The sequence below is a fragment of the Lagenorhynchus albirostris genome, chromosome 4 (genome assembly GCF_949774975.1).
Source record: "Lagenorhynchus albirostris chromosome 4, mLagAlb1.1, whole genome shotgun sequence".
Taxonomy (NCBI): Eukaryota; Metazoa; Chordata; class Mammalia; order Artiodactyla; family Delphinidae; genus Lagenorhynchus; species Lagenorhynchus albirostris.
This window is the reverse complement of record NC_083098.1, coordinates 111,564,937-111,588,288: the sequence shown is the minus strand read 5'-3', so window position 1 is coordinate 111,588,288 and position 23,352 is coordinate 111,564,937. Positions and strand designations below refer to the sequence as shown.

General features: G+C 45.8%; 1 protein-coding gene and 1 non-coding gene across 3 annotated transcripts in view; both read right to left on the bottom strand.

Moving 5' to 3' along the window:
- The window catches only part of STK32B (serine/threonine kinase 32B), a 344,771-nt gene extending 339,506 nt beyond the window's left edge, over window positions 1–5,265 (bottom strand). For both annotated transcript variants that reach the window (XM_060147361.1, XM_060147362.1), the window contains exon 1: window positions 5,214–5,265. In XM_060147361.1, coding sequence (XP_060003344.1) covers window positions 5,214–5,265 — 52 coding nt within the window. The remainder of the gene's footprint in view (window positions 1–5,213) is intronic.
- Window positions 3,380–3,452, bottom strand: TRNAE-CUC (transfer RNA glutamic acid (anticodon CUC)). Its single transcript has one exon. It is a non-coding gene; the product is annotated as a tRNA-Glu (tRNA).
- Window positions 5,266–23,352: the final 18,087 nt, after the last annotated feature.

Sequence of the window (23,352 nt, the reverse complement as noted above, 5' to 3'; positions counted from 1 at the left end):
TCCTGCATTAGACACACACATGCCTGATACACATATGGACACCAAGCCCATAAGCCCACATCCCTTACATGGCCTCTCTCCAGCCTCTACTTCTGTACGTACTCTATATATAAAGAACAAAGTGCATTCAAAGCAACTCCAAACTTTCTCAGAATATGTTTGGTTTCCACCTTTTGCACAAGCCACAACTGGTACAAGGATGAAAAGCAATGTATAACATAAGTGAGCTTCCCCCAAGTTCTAAAAAAGTTGAGACAGGGCTTCCCTGGTGGCGCAGTGGTTGGGAGTCCGCCTGCTGGTGCAGGGGACACGGGTTCGTGCCCTGGTCCGGGAGGATCCCACATGCCACGGAGCGGCTGGGCCCGTGAGCCATGGCCGCTGAGCCTGCACGTCCGGAGCCTATGCTCCATAACGGGAGAGGCAGCAGCAGTGAGAGGCCCGCGTACCGCAAAAAAAAAAAAAAAAAAAAAAAAGTTGAGACAAAGTTGGAAGTGAATCCTGCCCCATTAAGAGATTTCAGGCACTTTGTGAATCACAATGACAGGGACACCCCAGGTTCAAAAGACTGTCTCCAAGTGAAGCATGATTGCAACTTCACGGAGTGATTTTTTAAATTGCCTTTGTTATCTGACTGTGCCCAGAGTTAAACAACTTTTGTTGTATATTTATGTTAACCAAGAAGATGCTTTCATGTTCTACGCTGCATGTGAAGTTACCTGGCCCAACAATAATACAGAAGTTACATTTCTTTTTAAATGTCCCTTTAACTCCTAACAATCGAAAATGAGAATACCCAGAGCTGTTTACAAGGTTGTGAAACTGATACCCTCAAATGTGGGTACAGGCCATAAATTGATACAACATTGATATTAAAAAAAAAAACCTTTTGGAAACATAATTTAAGAACATGTTTCTGGAGTCCTAGAAGTTATTCAATCCTTTCGATCCAATAATCTCACTCACTGCACCTCATTTTAAGGAATTCACTTAAAAGAAGAAAAATGCTTTACGTATAAAATTTTCAGGCAACTTACTTATAAAGATGAAACACTGAAAACAGCCTGCATGTCTAACAACAAGAAAACATTTAAGTTACAATAGTTCCATCAGATGGAATATTACAGCCCATTAAAATAGTAATTTTGAAGACATTATAGCAACATAAACTACTTAAAACAGGACGCTAAGAGAAAATGCAGAAATCATTTTGTGTGGCAAGTGTACCCTTATGTAAAAATGTCTAGACATAGATTAGGACAGTAAAGGGAAAAAACCTTAAAAACAATTTTGACACGAATTTGGAAAGGGAGATGATTTTGCTTTCATTCCCAGAACTTGCATTATGATATGACAGCTCAACAAAATGTTTTCTGAAGATGGTAGCTGATTATTGTAAATGATCAAGTGCTGTCAGGATGCACTGTTACTTTCTTCCTATAGACGTTTGCATAAAGAGACCTCTATCAGAGCCTGATCTCTGCGCTAGTCTCATTCTGCGTTGGTCCTACATATCTTTGAGAGATTCATTTTCCTGTAGGTCCTAAGGGGTGGCACAGGAAACAGTGTTAGGTACCAGATTCTGGAGTTAAACAGCCCTGGGGGTTTAACTCATGAGTCCCAGCTCATCCATACACAGACCATGGGACCCTGGGCAGTTTTCCAGAGGTCCCCTGTAAACTCTCTAGTAAAATGCACATTCTGAGACCTCCCTGGCTGAGTCGTGATAATGATTCCCAATTAGGTATGAAAAGGAGTCCACACAATGCATCACTAAGTTACAGTTTTTAATATTATCTGGATGCAAGTTAAATGTTTGCCATCAGAATGTAGACAGTTACGGTACAATTACACAATGGCAAATTTTCAGCTACAGTTTAGCTTCAAATTACTTACAAATCAGATTCGTTCTGGTTGCATTGTATCTGCATCTTCAACCACTCAGCAACTCTGGTTTGGGAGAGCGTGTTCGGTCACCAGACCATGTCACTGCCCTGCTTAGAATCCTTCTGTTGACTACAGATGTCCATAAGGTCAATTCCAAATACATGGCCACTGGGCCCTTTAAGGCCACCCCAGCACTCAGGGTTCATCTCCTGTAGCTTCCAGCCTCACACACCACATTGCAGGGGTACTAAAGTCCCCACAATCTCCCCAAAGAGCCATGTTTATTCTTTACCATCTGTCTTTGCACATTCTGTTCCCTCCCTCTGAAACACCCTTCCCTTACCTACCAACCTCTCCTTCCTGGGAACTTCTACCATTTCTGCAAGACTCAGTCTAAGAGGAAGTCTTCTCTGACCCCTCCTCTCTGCCCCGGGGTTAGGGCACCTCCTGTAGGATACCACAGTCCCCTGAGCTCTCTTACACTGTCCTGGCTGTTTATCTGCTCTGCGAGCTCCCTGAGGGTTACAACTTTGCCTTCATCTTCTCCATATTCCTGCTGCCCAGCACAGGGGTGGGTGCAGAAAAGATGACCAGTACATGCCTATGAAATAAGTGAATCAATTGGCGGCAAATAACAGTGTGTTACTTGCACAGGTATTGAGACATATGCTGGCAAAATCAAACAAGTTAATGTTTCACTGAGCTGAAAGCCAGCAAAATGAGGAGAGTCCTAACCTTGTATTTCAACCAGGCAGTTGACCTTGAGCCCGACCACTTTTGGAATGAGGAACAACAGCAGGAAAATCAAAAGCTTGGCTATGCCAGATATAACTATTTTGCCAACAGATATTTAAAGCATATTTTCTGGGATAAAGGATAGAGACAGGGAAGCAAATTTACTCTGAAAATAAAAGAGAAAGACACTAAAAAATTACCTAAAGCATGACCTTTGACCCAGGCTACTACCACGAACCTCTAAAATTGGGAGTGATGCTTAAGTTTGTGCTTTCTTCTGGGAAAGGAGTCCATGGCTTTCATCAAAGGATCCTGTTATGGGCCGAAATGTGTCCCCTCCAAACTTGAGATGCGGAAGCTCTAGCCTCCAACATGACTATGTTTGGAGAGAGGGCTTTTAAGGAGATAATTAGCATTCAGTGAGGTCATAAGGGTGAGGCCCTAACCCTGTGGGACAGGCGTTCTTATAAGAAGAGGAAGAGCCACCAGAGATCTCTATCTCCTTGAGCACACAGGTCATGTGAGGACCCAAGGAGAAGGAGGCTGTCTGCAAGCCAGGGAGAGAGCCCTCACCAGAAACCAACCCTGATGACACCTTGATCTTGGACTTCCAGCCTCCATAACAGTGAGAAAATAAATTTCTGTTGTTTAAGCCACCACCACCAACAAATTCTTTTGTTTAAGCGTCTGGGGTATCTTGTGAATGCTTTCTTTTTTTTTTTTTTTTTGTGGCCATGTCACACAGCTTATGGGAGTTTAGTTCCCTGACCAGGGATCGAACCCAGGCCCTCGGCAGTGAGGGTGCAGAGTCCTAACCACTGGACCACCAGGGAGTTCCACATCTGGGGTATCTTGTTATAGCAGCCTGAGCAGACTAATATAGGTCCGTTCCCCAAAACAGACAGGAAACCTTTGACTGATTGAGAACAGAAAGTTTTCGGCCCAAGTCATCCTCTCCATCTGTCAATGAGTGTATCTTCTCATAGGGTTTGAGCACCCCTGAATGTAACCTCACAGGACAGAAGTTCTCCCAAAGGGACAGGCCTGCCCCACATCTACCCCAAGCAGGATATGTCCCTAGCAGAACACATATTTAAATACTGATTTAAGTGTCAAGATCGCTTTGACTTTCATAGAGCAATTCAGGGTCATTATGAACTTGACTGGGGAAGAGTTCAGCTACATGGTGTCCAAATGCTTCCTGGGATACACAAGAGCCTCCCCCACCCACCTGGCTACCTCTTGTCTGTCCACTCCTGGCTCCCTATCTACCTGTGCTCCAGACTAAACAACCAGGAAGGGCTTAGCCTTCCTTGGGTCTCCAAGGCCCTGCACTGGTCCCACTCACTGCCCTTATCACCATGGATGGTCCTCAGGGCCACAAGACTAGGAACTCCTTTAAGAAAGAACCAAATGGGCGTGACTCAATTACATTGGCTGTATTCAGGTATTCTATTCAGAGGGACTGCCGGGGTGAGCGTTTGACTACCACCCACAGCCTTGGTAGATTTAGAGATCATGACTGATGCCCACAAGCCTATTCCTGGGCACAAGAAGCACTGCCTCCAGGGCAGACTGTCCAGCCTCAAAGCCATCTCTGACTAGGACACATCTCTTTCTTCAACTGTAAAATGGAACAACAGAAGTACCCACCTCATACGGTTGCCATGAGGCCTGAGTGAGCACATGTAAAGCCCTAGAACACTGGCTGGCACATGGACTATGCTCAGTAGACCTGGCTCTCATTTGGGGGCACAGTGGAGACTGGAGAAACCAGTGCAATAGCAAACCGAGCTTTTAGAGGCAAAGTTAACACATAACACCGTGCAGAACTCTGTAACTGATGATATTTACAAGGCACTTCTCACAGGAATTACCACTGGTTAAGCTTCAAACGACCCCCTAAGGTAGTAAGCGGTAATCGTAAGTCTCTTCTCCTAGGTGAAGAAACAAAGGTTTCAGAGAGGTTAAGGAAGTTGCCCACAGACACACAGCGCTGGAAAAGGGGTTCTGCTATTCCAAATACGAAGCTCTACCGATATGAGCCATAAGAGCCCAGTTCTGGAGTTTAGATGAGGTTGGACCGCCTACACCACTCCTCCACCTGGGAGGCTGCCAACAGCGGGACGCCTTCCGCCCAGACACAGAGTTTAATCAAGAAAAGTTTCCCTAAGCTGTCCTGGGTGAATGAGGAGGGCAGCATGGAACCTGCCCGTGCACAAGACCAAATGCGTAGTACACACACACACACACACACACAACGCCTCCTTCAGCCTCGGGCTCTAAAGGAGACCTCGGCTTCCCCGGAGCCCAAGCAACATCCAGACTCGCCTCCGAAGTCAACTCATCCCTCCTGCTCCCCCAAGTGAAGCCTTCGGGTTCACTCTCCTCTCGGAATGGCCCGCCCGGGCTCGCGCTCGGCACCGTCCCGGCCCCTAAGGGGCACTGACGCGAGGAGTTGTTGCCTCTGTAGAAGCCCCTAGCCCGGCACGGGCCGGGCACACAGCCGACGCTCGGCCAAGGGTGCTGGAAGGAGGGATACCCGGCCTCTGCCCGAAGGGGCAGCGCGGGGCAGGCGCCCCTCGCCCTCTTACCTTCCTCATTCTCGTCAAACACCGGGGGCTTGTGGGAGTGGTTCCCGCCCATATTCCGCCGCGGCGGCTGCCGCAGCTGCCGCTACTACATGCCCGGCCGCCGGGGTGCGGGTGCGGAATGTGCCGCGAGCGCCCAGCCCAGACTGCAGCCGCGCGCCGAGCCGGAGGGGGCCGAGCGCCGCGCAGCGGCGGGAACCGCGCCCCCTCCTCCCGGGCGTCCCCCTGGCGGCGCTCTCCCGCCTCGCCCGCCGCTCCCTGGCCACGCTAACTCTTCTGCCGCGCCCCTCGCCTGCGCCCGCCCTGGAACACTGGAGCTCGCGGCGCGGGGGCCACCGAGGCGCGCTCCACGCGGGAGACCGGAGGCGGCGCGGGAAAAGTAGGAGGAGCAGGAGGGGAAGGAGGGAATGGGCGGGGGCTGCGCAGAGGGGGAGAGCGGGCGAGCGCAGCCCCGGGGGCGGCCTGGAGTAGAGGGCGCGGCGGGCACAGAGGGCGAACGCAGCCCTACGGGCTGCCTGTAGGAGAGGGCGCGGGCCGCCGCCTCCCCGCTGCACCCACCGGAGCTGAGCGCAGCGTCGACCCGGAGGAGTCGGGGCGCTCCCTCCAGGCAGTAAGCGAGTCGTGAACATCTACTGTGTGCCGGGCCTCAGTCAAGGGCTTTATAAACACAATCCCATGTCACCTCTCAACAACCCAATGGTTAGAAAAAGCGTTGTTGCCCATTTTAGAGTCAGGTAGAGTTCAGGGGTAAAGGAACTCTTCGGTCAGTAGTTAGTCGGTCCTGGCTACGAAGGGAGACCCCCAGACGCCCTATTGGCCTTATTTGTCCACTCGGACTGAGACCCGGGCGGTGGTGTGTCTGCCAGTTCTGCAACACACGCTCTTTCTTCTTAATGTTTTTCTAAATGTTTAATGAGTGAAAGTAGAGTTACCCTTTTGGACTCAGTCTAACCCCTTCATTCTCCCGGGGAAACTGAGTCCGCAAAGGGGCGTGGTTTGCCCCAAATCATTCTCCCTAGGAGTGGCTTTGCGTGGGCCTCCGGAGTCCCCTGAAATTGAACTAAGGGCGGTTCGCATCTGGGTCGGTGGGGTCCTGGCGGCGGGAGCTGGGGAGCCCAGACTGGACACGGGGATACTAATGACAGGGATGCGATGGGTGTGCCCCAAAGCTCTCGTGGGGCGAGCACAGACTCTCAGAGGGCGCTTCCTGAGGGACGCGCAGGTTACCCGCGCGGTGCGGTCCTGCCCGCCCAGGCACCTGGTAGCCAGGAATCTTTGGCCACATCCTGCCATCTGCTGGGCGCCTTAAGTTACCGTCTGTGCTTTGGTGGAAAGCAGTGGTTCTTTTTATCTCCCTATCCTGTCTCCCCCACCCCCAAGCTGTCTCTGTCTCTTTGTCTGTCTCTTTCTGTGGGGGAGGAGGGAACGGAGGGAGTGTCTCTCTGTCTAACACAGCAAGAAAACTCCGAGAGACAACGGGAAGAGGTCGAGCAGACGAGCCAGCCCCATCCAGCTGAAGTTTCAGGATTGGCCTAAACTGCTAGGTCTCAGGGGTCAGACAAGCATCATTTACAGGACTGGTTCGACCACTTACAGGCTGTATGTGCCCCCCCACTTCCAGTTCTCATCTGTGAAACGGGGAGGTTGATACTAACTCCCCAGCGTTGCTATGAGAATTATATCAGATAATATGTATAAAAGCAGGTAACAGGGCCTGGCATGTAACAAATGATCAATAACTATTTCTTGCTTTTCATTCTGCCCACAAGCATTGACTGAGTGGCCAGTCTACACCAGGCAATGTACTTAACCAAGATAAAGGAGGTACAGCCCCTAGACCAAGAGGCAGGAGGAGGGATGGTGACAGGCATGAGTGCTGGGCCCTGCTCTTCCCAGATTTCATTCCACTTTGCCACTCTCTAGCAAGCTAACTTGGGTAAATTACTTAACCTCTACTGGCCTCAGTTTGTTCATCTGCAAAATGGGGGTGATAATAGTATTTTTTTTCCCCCTCCTTGGGTTGTTATGCAGAATAAATGAATTGATGTCGATGTCTGGAACCTAATAAGCACAACACAGGTGTTAGTTATTATCCTCAGTAGTTAGCTATGGTGTAAATTGTACTGTTGGCTCCCAATTTTTCCTTCACTCCCTGTCCTTGATACTGCTCACTGGAATGAGGGGGCATTTCCTACTTTCCCACCACTGAGGTGGAGCGTGCCGTAGGACTTACTTCGGCCAGTGGTCTATGGGAGGAAGTGACAGTATGCCAGTTCAGAGTGGCAGCCATAAGACGTTGCATGTTTCAGCTCTCTTGTCCTTTTGCCATCCACCACAAGAAGATCCGGCCCTGGGTAGCCTCTGTTCCCAGAATGAGAGACCCAAGGTGTGCACCTGAACCCCACGCGTACCCTGAAGCAGAACTACAAGCTCACAAGCAAGAAAGATATGTTCTTGTAAGCCAGTGAGATTTGGGGGGGGGAGGGGTTGCTGAGGGGGTGGTTGTTCCACAGCATTATCACAGAAAGAACTGACAAATACATATATTCAATGAATAGTCATGCATGCAAAGTCTCTAACTGTGATTTGTACTGTGTGGAAGGAATCCCAGGAGGCTACGGGAACACAGGAGGGACCTGTCCCAGCCCTGAGAGTCAGGGCAGGCGCAGGGTGCCCCAGAAAGGAGTCACGAGTGTTTGTTCCTTCACTTCCTCCTTTGTTGAACAAGCATTTTCTGAACACTTGCTGTGGGCCAGGCCCTGGGCTGGGTGCTGGAGGCAGACCCAGCAATGAGTAAGACAGGGTCTGCTTCCATGAAGCTGAAGTTTAAAAGGCTGGTGAAGGACAAGGGCAACACTCACAGAGTGGGTCATACTTTGATTAGGGGGAGGGGGATAAGCACAGGCTGTGAAGGCAGAGGGGAGGCCCCTGAACGGTTACCGAGTCCAAGTTTATACCACGCACCCCAGGACAGGCCAGTAGAGAGACAGCTGTTGGGTAAGGACTGAGATGATGGTGGACTAGTGTCCTGAAAAACCATCTTTCCCAAGTTAGAATTCAGGCTTCTTTTATACTAAAAGGGGAGAGAGTGTATTTGGTTGTTGGAAACCTCTTGATGTCAGAATTCGTTGTTCTTGCAGTTGTCCACTAGGTCAGGTCACGATGTTCCTATAACCTTCAACAAGGCAAATGTTATTCTCTGTTCTGCAACTTTTTATCTCTGTATGAATGGAAAAGTGTTATACCTCTAAAGTTCAGGGCCTTGAGAAAGGGCTATCCTGTATATTCCAGGCCAGAGGCTACAAAAGCAATAGCATATGAAAGTGAAAGAAACAGATCCAATATGGAGTCAGATTTGTTCTTCCCTATTACAGAACCACACTCAAAGAAGCTGACAGGAGGGCGATGGCACATTAGCTGAGACCAGAAGGGCAAGGAAGAATCAGCCAGGTGGGAGAAGAGAGGGGCAACCAGGCAAAGTCCGGAGGCCAAGCGAGAAGGGCCTCGGCTGTTCCAGGTCACTGGAGTGCGGTGACTGAGTGCAGGGGTGATCAGGATAGCAGCTACAGCGTGCTGTAGGGGAAACTCTCTGTGTGTCAGCTCCATGCCAGCACTTTGCAGGAAGCGTGGCCCTCCAGGCAACCCCTTCCCTGACCCCCTACCCATTTATAGATATTGTGTCAGGCCTGTTAGTTCAAGTACTTTTCATGGATCACCCCCTTTTAATACTCACAACAAACCTGGCAGGTGGACGTGACTATCACCCCTGTACTAATAGAGAAAAAGCACAGGGAGGTTAAGGCAAGGCCGAATGGTTGCAAAGTGGTGGAGATTTAGATCCACAAATTAAACACATATATCAGATCTGAAAGAAAGGAAGTAGGGAACAGTGGCTGTTTCTGGAGTTATGAAATTCAGATCATTTTTATTTTCTTTTTAAAATTTTGTATTATTTTCATAACCAGTAAAAACAATGAGCAATATTTTCATTTTGAAAAAAATCTGTGGACACTAACACACCTGATTTTGTAAGGCATGTTTCATCACTACGTTACTGTGTGACATGAGGGGGTGCTAGGAAGATCCCCATTTTGCAGATGGAGAAAAAGAGTCTCAGAGGGTCAAATGGCTTGTCCTTAAGGCCACAGTTATTGTATTATAGTTTCCTATGGCTTCTGTAGCAAGTTATCACAAACTTGGTTTAAAGCAGCAGAAATATATTTTCTCACTGTTCTGGAGGGCAGAAGTCCAAAATGAAGGTGTCTGCAGGGGGGGTTCCCTCTAGAAGCTCTGAGGGAGGGTCAGTTACAGGCCTCTTCCAGCTTCTGGTGGTTCCAGGCATTCCCTGCCTTAGGGCTGCAGAACCCCATCCCTGCTGCTATCTTCACGTGGCCTTCTGTTCTCCGTGTCACCTCCTCCTCTGTCTCTTATAAATTGGATTTAGGACCCACCTAGATAATCCAGAATGCTTTCATCTCAAGATCCCAAAACACCGGCAAAGACACTTTTTCCAAATAAGATCACATTCACAGTTCCCGGCGGGGGGTTAGAACTTGGATGTATCTCATTGGCGGCCGCCACGCAACCACCACAGTTACTCAGCAGCAAGGCTGTCTCCCTACAGGCATGCGTGGACCCACACCACATGGCATTGCTTCCACATTCTACCCTCTCTCCTGTTATCCGTGAGCCTCAACGGCAGCCAGGTCTGTATACAGGGATCTTTGTGCCCCCGAGGTCTTCTTCAGTACCTGATACAGAAATGATGTTCACAAATATTCACTGACAAAATGATGAATGAGGATGGTTTCAGGTGTGTAGAAATCCAGGTTTGGCTGGGAAACATGAAAGGAACCCCAACTCCGTCGCCGCCAATCAGGCGTCTGGACTTGTAAGCGGGATGATCAGGGAAGCCTCACTGGGCAGACACCAGAGGGAAATCCGGAAGGCAGGGAGGGAGCTGGCCACATGGACACCAGGAGTGAAAACATTACAGGCAGAGGGGGCAGCCGGTGCAACAAGGATGACTAGGAGGGTGTGGCTTGAACAACCGGAAGGAAGAAGTTGACATTGACCAAGTTGGGGAAAACTGTGGGCAGGATAGGATCTGTGCATTTGTGGGGCGGGGAGGTGAGTGGCAGCAGGAGATGGGAGGGGAAGTGGGGAGATCTGGAGTCCTGTTTGGGACATGTCTCCTGTGGCTGCTTACTGGCCTCTAGACAGGTATGTCTGGGGATTAGCGGAGAAAGTGAGACTGGAAATGTAAATTTGGGAATCCTGAGCTTTTAAATGACATTTCAGGCCCTGAGATTGGAGGAGATCATCTTGGAGACGCCAAGGAAGAAGGAGATGCCAGATGTCAAACCCCAGGGCCTCTAATAAAAACAGGCTGGGGAGATGTAGAGGCAGTAACCAGCATATAAGAGGAAACCCCAAGTCTGGGATGCTCTGGGAGCTACGTGGGGGAAGGGCTTGAGGCGCAGAGATGATCTACAGCGGCAAATAGAGTACCTGCATCAGGGGCAGGTGTGAGGATTAAACTTGTTCATGTAGAGAAAGTGTGTAGCACAGCCCCTGGTATATTGGTAACAATCAAGCTGTGTTTATTAGTGGCCAACACAAGAAGTGAACCCGATAAAAATCTGGTTAGAAATAATGTCCAAACTGCTTCTGGCAAATGGCTTCCTCACTATCATTTAGTGCTTTAGTTAACATGCCCTGAGCTTGTATTTTGTGTCAGACGCTGGGCTAGGAGCACTAAGGAGACCAGTAAGTAAAAATGCATCCCACCGCCTCGTATGAGAAGATGCTGCCCAAGGTATCCTGGGGGCAGAGCAGAGGATTTATGATTGTTCTCTGTGGCTCGTCATCTATAAAGTCATCATTTGTTCCAAGGATTATGTGACACATATAGCTCTAGATTTATGAGAGATGTAAGTGACTCCATGTGCATAATTAAGACGAATACATGGAATATATGCTTAAAAGCTAAGTACAAGTTTATGTTTTCATTCCTCATAGAGCACTCAGTTCTTAACTCTTTCTACTTACAGCTCCATAAAATACTCTTTACAGAAAAAGATTTTGCAGGTGCTGTTGGGAAAGACTGAGATAGAGGAGACTCCAATGGACATTTGTAGTCAGAAGCCCACTGCCAAAAGGAGACAGATGAGAATTCCATTCTCCTGCTGGTGTCTGGGTAAGGGCTTCTTTTGTCAAGGAGACAGAGTCACACATCTAATCTGACCCCCCCCCCCCAACCAAGACTCATTTTCAACCAGGCAGGTCTCCAGGTATGGAAAGGGGGGATGGATGACAAGGTGGTACCCTCCATCTCCCACTCTGCTCTCCCTAGCAGACAGCTGAGACTGGAAGCCTCCAGAAACCCTCGTCATGACTCTTCATGGCTGCAGGAATCGGTCACGTCCTCCTGGCACAATCTGGCTGAATTATTTTGACGTAAGTACCTTCCTCCTTTATCTCCTACACAATGTGGAGTGTCACCTAGTCCCCTAGATGAGAATGGCTGAACTTGGTATCGGCCGTGGTCAAGGCAAAGCCAGCTACAGGTCTTGCCCTCTTGCCTGGCTCACATACTGATAAGGCTTTGTGTGGTCTTCCTGACTAGCTGCAAAATAAATAAATTAAATAAAAGCCATCTGCTTCTCTGCCCTGAGTGTATCTGCCTTTCCCAGGAGGTTGACTGTGGAAAGACCATGGAAGTTGCGGTCTAAGGCCTCTCCTATGAATGTGACACGAAATTGAGTATACGATTCCGTGTTACATCTCAAATCCCAAATAGAGGCACAGAAAATAAGAACTGGGATGCTTTTTCTGACTTCAATTTTCATGAGTAGATTCTTGGGGCTGCTGGACCCATCACAGAGAACATGATTAGGCATTCACCAGACTCGCATTTAGAACTATAAACTCCAGCGGCTGTAACCTTTAATTTTATGTAACACAATCGTACAGGAGAGGCTCATGTAATTCTCCGGGCAGGCTGTCTTCTGTGCCAAGCGATTTTTTTGAGTCTGCTAGATCAGATTTTGTTATCGTTTCTGTTAAGCCTATTTTATTTAAAACTTGATTCTGGTTCACTTAGAGTAAATACTGTCTGCTTGCACTTTCTTTCAATATGTTCTGTTTGGCAGTGTTGTATATTATAAAGAAAAAAATGAGAAAGGCTGTTCTGTGGCACACCAAGATAAGGAACGGTTTGCAGAGCCAGTTCATTGTTGAAAATCACCTCACTGAGATAGCAAATTATCCCTAATGATTTAAAAAATGATAATTTCGAGAGTTACCTTTTATTGTTGCGTCTTTGTGGGTAAGTGCGTGGGTGTGCATGCTTACCCAAAAGAAGGATCCATCAGTTGCTACTATTATGGCCTTTCTTCCTTTCCTGGCCTGATAAAACTTCCCTCGTTTGGAACTTGGTAGCCGAGCAATTCTGAGCTCCTCATTCTTATATTAAAACAATTTGCATAGTAGCTCCACGCTGATCTCAAATTAAGTGTTTGCGGGGAATTCTAGCTGTAACGTGAACCCAGCTGGGTCAGGAAGAAGGCTCTGTAGCTGCCAAGTACAGCATCCATGGAGTGTGTTACACTGTATTCCCACCTGCGTTGACAGTGATTCTTAGGGTCATATGGGAGGGAATACTCCAGACTGCACCTGAACTTGTGTGTGTGTACTTATGTGTGTGTGTGCCTGCCCGTGCATGTATGTTTGAGTATTTTTATGGGGGGAGAGTGAAAGTCTTTCATAGTTCCCTGAAAAGTTCCACGAGTCTACCTCTTCCCCTAAAAAAAGGGACCACTGATCTGTAGAACCGTTGTGAACTAAAAATGCTGCCTGCCATATCAGTGAACAAAGGCTGTAGCAGCTATCAGCCGCTACAGCCGCTCCAGCCACCCTGGATGGTGCCGGTGAGCCCTGAGGGAACTCAAGATGGAAAACATAATACCCACCATGGAATCTGCAAAATGCAGCCACCCACTCCCCCCTGCACTCCCCTTCTCCCAACCGTACACCCTGAGGAAACTCAGGATGAGAAAACACAGGATACTGGCCCCAGGTAGCTGAGGTGCATATCAAAGGAATGATTTCAATGAGCCCAGACTCTTGCATCTTCCCATAATGCGTAGAAAAGCACTAAATTCCTTAAATTGAGATGTCTGGCTTTCTTTAATGAACAGTCATCTTGTGATGTTCGGACTACCTGGTCTTTGTTGCAGAAACCCCTGTATATCCTGGCTTCCCCCTTGCCTCTTCGGAGCAGTCCTTCAGAGCTATCTGAGATGCTGTGTCCCAGGCTTAAGTGCTCAGTTTTTTCCACCGAATAAAACATAACTCTCAACTTTTAGGTTGTGCTTTTTTTTTTTCAGCACACACAATCTGTATCAGAGAGAATAAATCCTTCTCTTAGAAAGCAGAAGCCAAGTGGAGTAGGAGTAATAATAACAATTTACTAAAAGGCACCATGGGGCTTCCCTGGTGGCACAGTGGTTAAGAATCCGCCTGCCAATGCAGGGGACACGGGTTCAAGCCCTGGTCCGGGAAGATCCCACATGCCGCGGAGCAACTAAGCCTGTGTGCCACAACTACTGAGCCTGCGTGCCACAACTACTGAAGCCCATGCACCTAGAGCCCGTGCTCCGCAGCAAGAGAAGCCACCGCAGTGGGAAGCCTGTGCACCACAACGAAGAGTACCCCCTGCTCACTGCAACTAGAGAAAGCCCGCGTGCAGCAATGAAGACCCAACGCAGCCAAAAATAAATAAATTAAATAAATAAATTTTAAAAAATAAATAAATAAAAGGCACCATGTATTGAGATGGAAAGTGTATGACCTAGGAGGCAGGAGATAGGTCTTAAAAGTTCTACTGTCACTGCCTTGTTTTGCAACCTCAGACAAGCTACTTCCCCTCTCTGGGCCTAGTTTCCTTATCTGTAAACCAGAAGAATGAAGAAGTTGGACTGTATGGCAGACTACGACTTGATCTTTGGTATTGATTTGTCCCTTCTTTCTTTTTAAAAACAGAACATGCACACACCCAGTTTTAGCTGAGCACATGGCTACCTAGCTAGAGACTACATTTCCCAGCTTCCTTTATAGGGAGGAGTGACCATGTGACTAAGTTCCAGTCAATAGGATGTGAGAAACGATGTATATAATGACCGTACCTTCCTCTGTAGGCTGTAATAGGGACATAATATTGTGAGCCAGCTTCCACCCTGCAGGAGAGGACCACACCCTAGGGAGGAACAGGAAAATCAGATAGAAGGAGCCCAGGTCCCTGGATAACTTCACACAGCAGAATGCCCTGCTGGCCTTGGACTGCCTGCCCACCTCTGGACTGTTAAGAGAGGAAAACATACTATCATAGTTAACGATCATAGTTATCGTTTCTTTGGTTCAGCAGTTAAGCCCATTATTTAACTACTACAGATTGGATGAATGCCAAGATCTTCATCTTCCCTTACATCCAGAACAAATACACACATAACAGATGGCCAGCAAAGTGAAAGAATGAATGAATAAATGAATGGGTTTAATGGGCATGTCAGGAATATTATAGGGATGAACCAGACTGGCTATGGATGATATCATGTCTAAGTATTCTTCCAATACTAAAATTCTGTCCTGTTGTTTCTCAGAACTGAGGGTCACCTGGGAACACCAAGGTGACTGGTATTGTCTTAGCCAAGTGTCTTCCAAACAAAGGATGGGAAGGCGAGGTTCTAAGAGGGATCAAAGAGATGTAACACACACCCCCTTCATCCTGTCTCCTGCCCCCTTTCAGTTATTCACTCAACAAACATGTGCTTGTTACATGCCAGGCACCAGTGGGTACAGACATGAACACATCCGCATGCTAACCCTCACAAGCCAATGAAGAAAGGGGAGCAATGGTAAATAAAAGCAGTGCGGTGGAAGCTGAAAACAGGCTGAAACATGGTGACATCTTAATCTTTGAGTCTTCAGAGTCTCCCAGAGCTGGTCTCCAGAAAAGAAGTATCTTTATCTCCACCAGCTTCAACACGATCAGGAGTTCCTGATTTGCTTTGGGGAAGTTCATCTGTCAGAGCCAGGTCTCAGAATCCTCAAGGCATCCTCACTCTACATCCACTTCCTTTGTCTGCGGAGTAATTGGGTTTGATTAGCAATGAACCTGGGGTTCTGGAGGGGTCAAACTTCCAGCCTGGGAGTGAGAAGAGCTGGTTGTGATCTGAACCCACCATGGCTGTTGGACCGACCACTCATTCATTATTCAGTCATTCTGCTCAAACAAGTTTCCTTTCAATTTCCTCATTTGTAAAATGAAGATAATTTTTCCTATCTTATAGCATTACTGTGAACTTTGAATCAAAGTACCCAACAAAGTGCCCACTGCCTACCAAGGGCTCAATACATGTGAATAGATGCTGATTTGGTAGCATGAGAAATATTGCTCTAGCCCAGAAGTTCTCAATCAGGGTGATCCCCACCCAGGGGAAATTTGGCAATGTCTGGAGACATTTTTGATTGTCATGACTGGCCCTGGGGGAAAGCAGTGCTGCTGGCATCTAGTGGATAGAAACCAGGGATGCTGCTAAACATTCTATAATGCACAGGACAGCTCCCAAGAACAAAGAAATATCCCTCCCAAACGTCAATAGTGCCAGTGGTGGGAGACTGTGCTCTAGTCCATCAAAATACCAACTTCCACATGATACATTCAAACTCTTGCTAGAGATCTATAGTATGCAATTTAAAATGCTACCCTTGCCTTGGTGTTTAATAAATAATCATAAAACAGTATTTCTGTGACTGTCAACTGGAATTTTGGAAGCTTTTCCTCAAAATAGCAGCAGCACAAGTTTTAGTTCCTTCTATCCATGTATGAATTGTTGCCGGCAGAACCTGATCCGACTTGCTCAGGTCCACTTGATTACTCATCAGGAAACAGCGCCATCTTCTAGTCTGGTCTGCAATTGTGGAGTCTATTTTCTGACTTCAGAGACACCTGGATGCAATCCTCATAATCAGAACCATAAGGGGCCTGCTGTATGGAGAAGGAGTGGGATGTTGATGATGGTGATTACCAGTGTAAGCTGTGATGATCTTAGCATATTTTTCCAACCAATATTCATTGAGGACCTACTACATTCCAGGCACTAACTGCTAAGTGCTGGGCATTCGGTGGGAAATAAAACAAATGCAGCCCCGATGCTAATTGCACCTAGCTGCTTTCAGATGGCTTTAGCATATATTATTATATTTACACAAATCTTTGAAATAAGCAGGAATGGTAGTTCTTAGAGGTGAGAAAGTTACACACAAGTGCGTAATTAGGATTCTTAGCTGCAAATAGCAAAATGAGCCCTAGGTCATATACACATAAAAGGAAAATATTAAAGGATATTCATTAGCTTACACAATCCCTGGGATGGCCAGAGAATTGAACAGGGCATGATGCAGCCAGTAGCCAAGATCATAACTCCCCATTGGACAGGCTGCAGGCATAATCCCACTGCTTCTAGGCACTAGCATTGGAGATGCTGATCAGAAGTTGCAACACAGCAGACAATTTCTCTCTTCTGGAGCCAAATCTCCTTTAGTTGCATCTGATTGTGCTATCTAGGTCATGTCCTTTGTCCTAGCTGCAAGGGAAGCTAGGAAAATTGAATTCTGATTCTCCATTGCAGAGGTAAGCAGGATTCACGAAGTGGAAATTTCCTTCCCTAAAATAAAAAATCCATTCAAAAGATAATGGGCAGACACCACGATGACATATGTCCAATTGCTGGGCAACCACAATGCAGAGACCCAAATCCTATGATGAGCAAGGCATGGACCATTAGTGGATTAAGTAGGTAGATTATTGCAATAATGGCCTCCAATCTGTTTTTGCCTTTCTGCATTCCCACCCCCACCAACCTGGAATTCTATATCTAGTGAACTTATCCTTCAAAATGAAGGAGAAATAAGACTTTCTCAAACCAAAACTGAGGAAATTCAGACCTGCCCTACAAAATATCTTGAAAGAAGATCTTCAGGAAGAAGGAAAATGTTATAGGTCAGAAACTTGGATCTACCTAAGGGAAGGGAGGGGATTAGAGAAGGAACAAATGAAGATAAATAAAATCTTTTACTTTTCTTATTCTTAATTGATCTGGAAAAGAACCATTTGTTTAAAGTAATAAGAGTAACAGTATATTGGGTAATAATAGCATAGAGATAATGAGATTAGTGACACGAATATCACAGGTATGGGAGGGAGGGACTAGGAAATGGAAGAAAACAGGGCTCAGAGGTGCTACGAGCCCAAGTGCATGTAGCCAGTAAATGGGGGGATGGAGAGTCAAACCCTGAACTCTTTGATCCATATTCTGTGCCTTTTTCTCTCCATGAGAACCTTGGTTATTCCTCTGGGAATACATGGGAATGAGCTCCAGGTCTTCCCTTCTGGGCCCCATTTCCCAATTAAAATTGGGGAAACCTCAAGCTTTTCCTTTGTTGTTGGTGACATTTCTCTGAGCCCCATGTGCATGTGACAACACCTGAGCTCCATCTCTGTAAATGACAGCTCATTTATTGCAAAGCCTTAGAAATATCCAGGCCATCTGGTAGACCCAGGGCTCTGGCCTCTCTGGCTGATCACCTCGACTCACCAATAATCCCAGCCACCATTTACTAAGTGTATAATATGTGCCAGGGCCTCGGCTAAGCATCTGACACGTATTTTAGCATTTAATCCTCTTGACTTTATTTTCATCCCTATTTAACCAAACAGGACAGTGTATCCAGAGAGGTTAGGCAACTCACCTTGATAGGTAGAACTTTGTCCTCCAAAAAGGTAGTGTTCAAGTCTTAACACCTGTAATCTGTAAATGTGACCTTAATTGGAAATAAGTTCTTTGCAGTTGTAATCAAGTTAAACTGAGGTCATACTGGATTAGAATGGGCCTAATCCAATGACTGTTCTTATAATAGAGGGAAATGCAGAGAAAAAGACACACAGGGAGAATGCTACATGACGACAGAGGCAGAGATTGCGATGCATCTACAAAGCAGGAACACCAAGGATTGCCAAGAACTGCCTGAAGCTGAGGGATGCATGGAACAGATTCTCCCTCAGAAACCTCCAACATGGACCAATCCTGCCGACACCTTGATTTAGACTTACTTCTGGCCTCCAGAACTGTGAGAGAATAAGACTCTGTTTTAAGCCACCTAGTTTGTGATACTTTTATGGCTACCACAGGAGATGAATATATTGCCCAAGGTCACACTAACTAGTAGGATGGGTAGACTAAACTTAAATGCATATTGTAATAGGGAAGAACAAATCTGACTCCATATTGGATCAGTTTCTTTTGCTTTAACCTTTGTGTTCTATTCCTTTTGCTACAAGTTAAGAAAGTTGCCTACAGCCTGAATTATACAGGATAGCCCATTCTCAAGGCTCTGACCTTTAAAGGTACAACACTTTTCCATTCACATAGGGATAAAGAGCTGCAGAACAGAGAAAAACATTTGTCTTGTTGGAGGTTTATAGGAACATCATGACCTGACCTAGTGGACAACTGCAAGAACAAAGGATTCTGACACCAAGAGGATTGCAACAACCAAACGCCGCTACCCCCGTATAAAAGAAGCCTGAATTCTAACTTGGGGAAGATGGTTCTTTGGGACACTAGTCCACCATCATCTTGGTCTGCTGGCTTTCTGAATAAAGTCTCTATTCGTTGCCGCAATCTCTTGATTTATTGGCCTGTCATTCGGCGAGCAGTACAAGCTTGGACTCAGTAACAATATCTGCTTTACTTAAAAGCCCATGCCCTTAACATAACCTTGTCCCACCTGCCTTGCACGGTGAAGAGTTAGTCTGGGGTGTTGGAGCAGGAAGATTTCAGAGATCAACCCACCCTAGTGTTCCCCAAACTGGAATTCCTGGAGCACAGTTCTGGAGGGTGGTAATAGGTAAGTCATGACATAAATTTGGTGTTTAAGAAACCATAAGTCTTAGGCTGGGTCCCGCAGGAGCAACCCCCCAAAAAGGATGTGAATGCAGCAGCTTATTGGAGAGGTGACCCCAGAAAACAGTCACAGGGGAATAAGGAAGTGAACTGGGGAAGAGAAGTGGCCAGGTTGATACACTCAAGTATCACCTCCTTGGTGAAACCTTCTCTGATGGACCAAGGCAGAGTTAATCCTTATCTCAAGTTCAGTGCTTCCCCCGAGATGTGTTCTTTCCCATGTTATAGACTTTATCATTCTGTCTAGAATGTGTAGCTTTATGTAGTGCCTCCCCATTAGCCCTAATTCTTGAAGAGCATTTTCTTTTTCAATTCTCAAGACAGTAGAGAAGATAGTGGGGTTAATGATGGACAGACTATTATACCAAGGAGATCTTGAATGCCATGCACCTGGCTTCTAACTAAACTCTACAAAGCCATGTGATTTAGGTGAAGGAATAGGCTTTATTGGAGAAAGCAAATCTTATAAGGCCAAGGTCGGCAGGGTGGCATCCTCCCACCCTCCCCTGGAGAGGTGTGCTGGGCCAGGGTACTCTGCTGGGTGTCCAGACTAGGTCTACCATCCAGCAGAGGGACCCCACCCCTATTGCTCTCCTTTTGTGCAGGACAATCAGAATGGAAACTTTTCAAATGCAGGAATAATTTGAGCCTTTTGGCACCAGCTCTTACAGCTGTCTGGGAAAGCCATCTGCCTGGCATCTGGGCACCTTGGAGTCATCCATTAGAAGTAGAAGTCCCTCTGGTGGAGAAAAGGGAACCCTCCTATGCTGTTGGTGGGAATGTAAATTGGTGCAGCCACTATGGAGAACAGTATGGAGGTTCCTTAAAAAACTAAAAATAGAGTTGCCATGTGATCCAGCAATCCTACTCCTGGACATATATCCTGAGAAAACTCTAATTCAAAAAGATACGTGCACCCCAATGTTCATAGCTGCACTATTTACAATAGTCAAGACATGGAAGTAACCTAAATGTCCATCAACATAAAGAAGATGTGGTACATGTATACAGTGGAATATTACTCAGCCGTAAAAAAGAACGAAATAATGCCATTTGCAGCAACATGGTTGGACCTAAAGATTATCATAATAAGTGAAGTAAGTCAGAGAAATAAGTAAGTAAGTCTGAAGTAAGTTGGATGAATATCATATGATATCACTTATATGTGGAATCTAAAAAATAGTACAGATGAACTTATTTACAAAACAGAAACAGACTCACAGACTTAGAAAACAGACTTAGGGTTACAAAAGGGGAAACTGTGGGAGAGGGATAGATTAGGAGTTTTGGATTAGCAGATACAAACTACTATATATAAAATAGGTAAGCAACAAGGTCCTACTGTATAGCACAGGGAACTGTATTCAATATCCTGTAATAAACTATAATGGAAAAGAGTATGAAAAAGAATTTATATATATATATATATATATATATATATATATATATATTTAACTGAATCACTTTGCTGTATACCAGAAACTAACACAACGTTGTAAACTAACTACACTTCAATAAAAAAATAAAAATTTACAGAAAGATATGAGATACATTGTGAGGATGGAATACACAGTAAAAAAAAAAAAAAAAGAGTCCCTCTGGGTCATAGGAAGTGGAGAGAAAGTACAGCCTCCATCCAGGATAGGGGACCCCCTACCCACTGCTATCTCCTTGCCCAAGCAGCCTAACAGCCCTCAGGGTCAGTTTTGTGTACCACTCTTCGTATTACACTGGCAAATGCAGTGAGTGAGTGAGTGAGTGAATGAGTGAAGGGGAGGCAAAGCAAGTCTGAGTCTATTGTAGAATCAGCTGTCCTCCGCTATGCCAGGCTATGTGTGGGCTCCTAAGTGGCCCCGACACCTTGGCATGTGGTGGGTCATCAAGGTACCTTTGTTTAGTTTTGCAGTCATTCACTACTTATTCTTCAGGATCTTACAACATGCTGCTCAAGGCAGGGAAGAAAACAGGAAAAAATCTCCCTTTGCAGAGTTTACATTCTAAGAAGGAAAATAGGCAAGAAAGCATGCTTTTTTTTAAAAAAACAAAATATTTCAGGAAGTGATCAGTACTCTAAAGAATTGAAATTGCCCTTAAACTCAAACTGAAATAAACTGATCTAGGATACAGAAACTACCCTCAATCAGACTCTAATACAAAAGAGTGTATCCCTCTTAGATCAAGACATGAGGGGCTCCTGCACTGGGTCCCCCACTATTAGAAGGTCTGGCAAATCATAAACACACCTGCAATTTGTTAGAACTTCTGGGGCTTCCTTCTCAGGGGAGCTGGTACAGAATGTCCCATAACCCTAAAGATGGGTCAGAAACCCGGGAACACTTCTCTGCATCTCTGGCATTATCTCCTAAAAACAAAATGTGACTGCATGCCAGTGCTTCCAAGATTTGTAAGTTGATTCACTGCTGATGTTAGAGACAGACACTGCTTCCAAGAGTAAGGAGGATTTGAGCAGCCAGAGGGTTTGGGTACCAGAAACGACAAAGGAGTTAACACGTGGCATCCCTGCTCTAGAGCGCATGAACCGTCAGATTCCTGTATAACAGGGTATCGTTTCCCGGCAGGGCTGAGTTTCCATTTCTAGCTTCCTTTTGGCTCCAATAGATAGATCCAGAGGCATTCATGAACCACCGGGTATTGGCAAGAATTGCATGGTGTGGCTGAGGAACATTTTGCATTACTAAATATTCATTTTGTGCTTATTTCGATGTGTGTAAGTCTAGATAGAACTTGTCTGAAGTGTGATACAGATTCTTTATATTAGCAACTAGGTGGATGTTGAACACTGAAATCAAATCGTTTTAGTTTGTAAAAGTAGTCAATGAGATTTCATCATATTTTCAAAAGTGGTCAATGGATTTCATCATATTTCATCATATTTTCATGATATTTCATCATATTTTCAAAGTAATAAATCATTTCTGATTGGTTTAAAGAATTTTTATTTAAAATTTTCTTCTATTATAATGTATAATTATTAATTATATCAATTTATATTCTAATTTATATTCTTTTAGTTTAATAATTTTGAATATGATAGAAGAAAAATGTTTTTGAAAACATGCATGAAGAATAATTTTTAAAACATTTTTACAATTAATTTGTGTTTCTGATGCAAATACATTCTGTCAACTAAAAAAATGTACAACGTGAGAGTTGTGAGTTACATTTTATTTGGGGCAAAATGAGGGCTATAGCCCAGGAGACAGCATTTCAGATAGCTCTGAGAAACTGCTCCAGAGAGGTAGCGGAGAGGTCAGTACCTATGTGATTCTGGTGAAGGGGGAGTACATGTGGTCAAGCACATACTTTCTGCAGAAGGTTGCTGCTAGTCTCGTGAAGGTTACTAGTCATGAGGAGCAGAAGTCATCATGAAAGATTTTAGTGCTTTTCTAGATACGAGGAGATGCAAGAATTGGGCTCATAAAATCTTCTCCTGAAAATATCTAACTATCTGAAGACCTGTTCTGCCAGTCCTTCCCAGAGCACAGAGGGCCTCATTCCTGATCTCCACCCTGAACTCCTTTCAGGGGTGTTGAAGGTCAGCGGCTGCAGCGGCTCATGATTTGATCCTTGTAGAGGTAGATGGCAGGTGCCAATTTGTAGGTAACAATTCTAAGTTTGTTAACTTGGAATGTAAATGTTCTCAAAGATCTTTTAGCCCTCTGAGTATGAGTCCAAGTTTTTGCTGAGAATGCCCAGCCCCTCCTCCCTACATGGGGGCCCCTGACAAGCCTCTAGGTCCAGCTGAGCCCTCTCCTCATCTGGAAATGCCCCCTGCTTACTGCTCAACCCTGACAAAGTGAAGAGTTCCTCCTCTACCTTCCTGCAGCCCTTAGGACATCCCATGGTCAGGCACTATGTACATGGGAAGGGGTCGCCTGAAATATTGGGGAAGGAAACATTGTTGAATGCATTGTTCCCCTTTACAGAACTCCCTCTTCTTGTCTGCATGATATGCCAACCCCTTCAGTCCCCACAAGGACTAAAAACGTAAGTCACCATTTACCCATTTATTGAGCAATTACTATGTGCCATTTAGTATAATAAGCATGTTACAAACATTCATTTAATTAAGTCTCCTATAAAGATTATTTTTT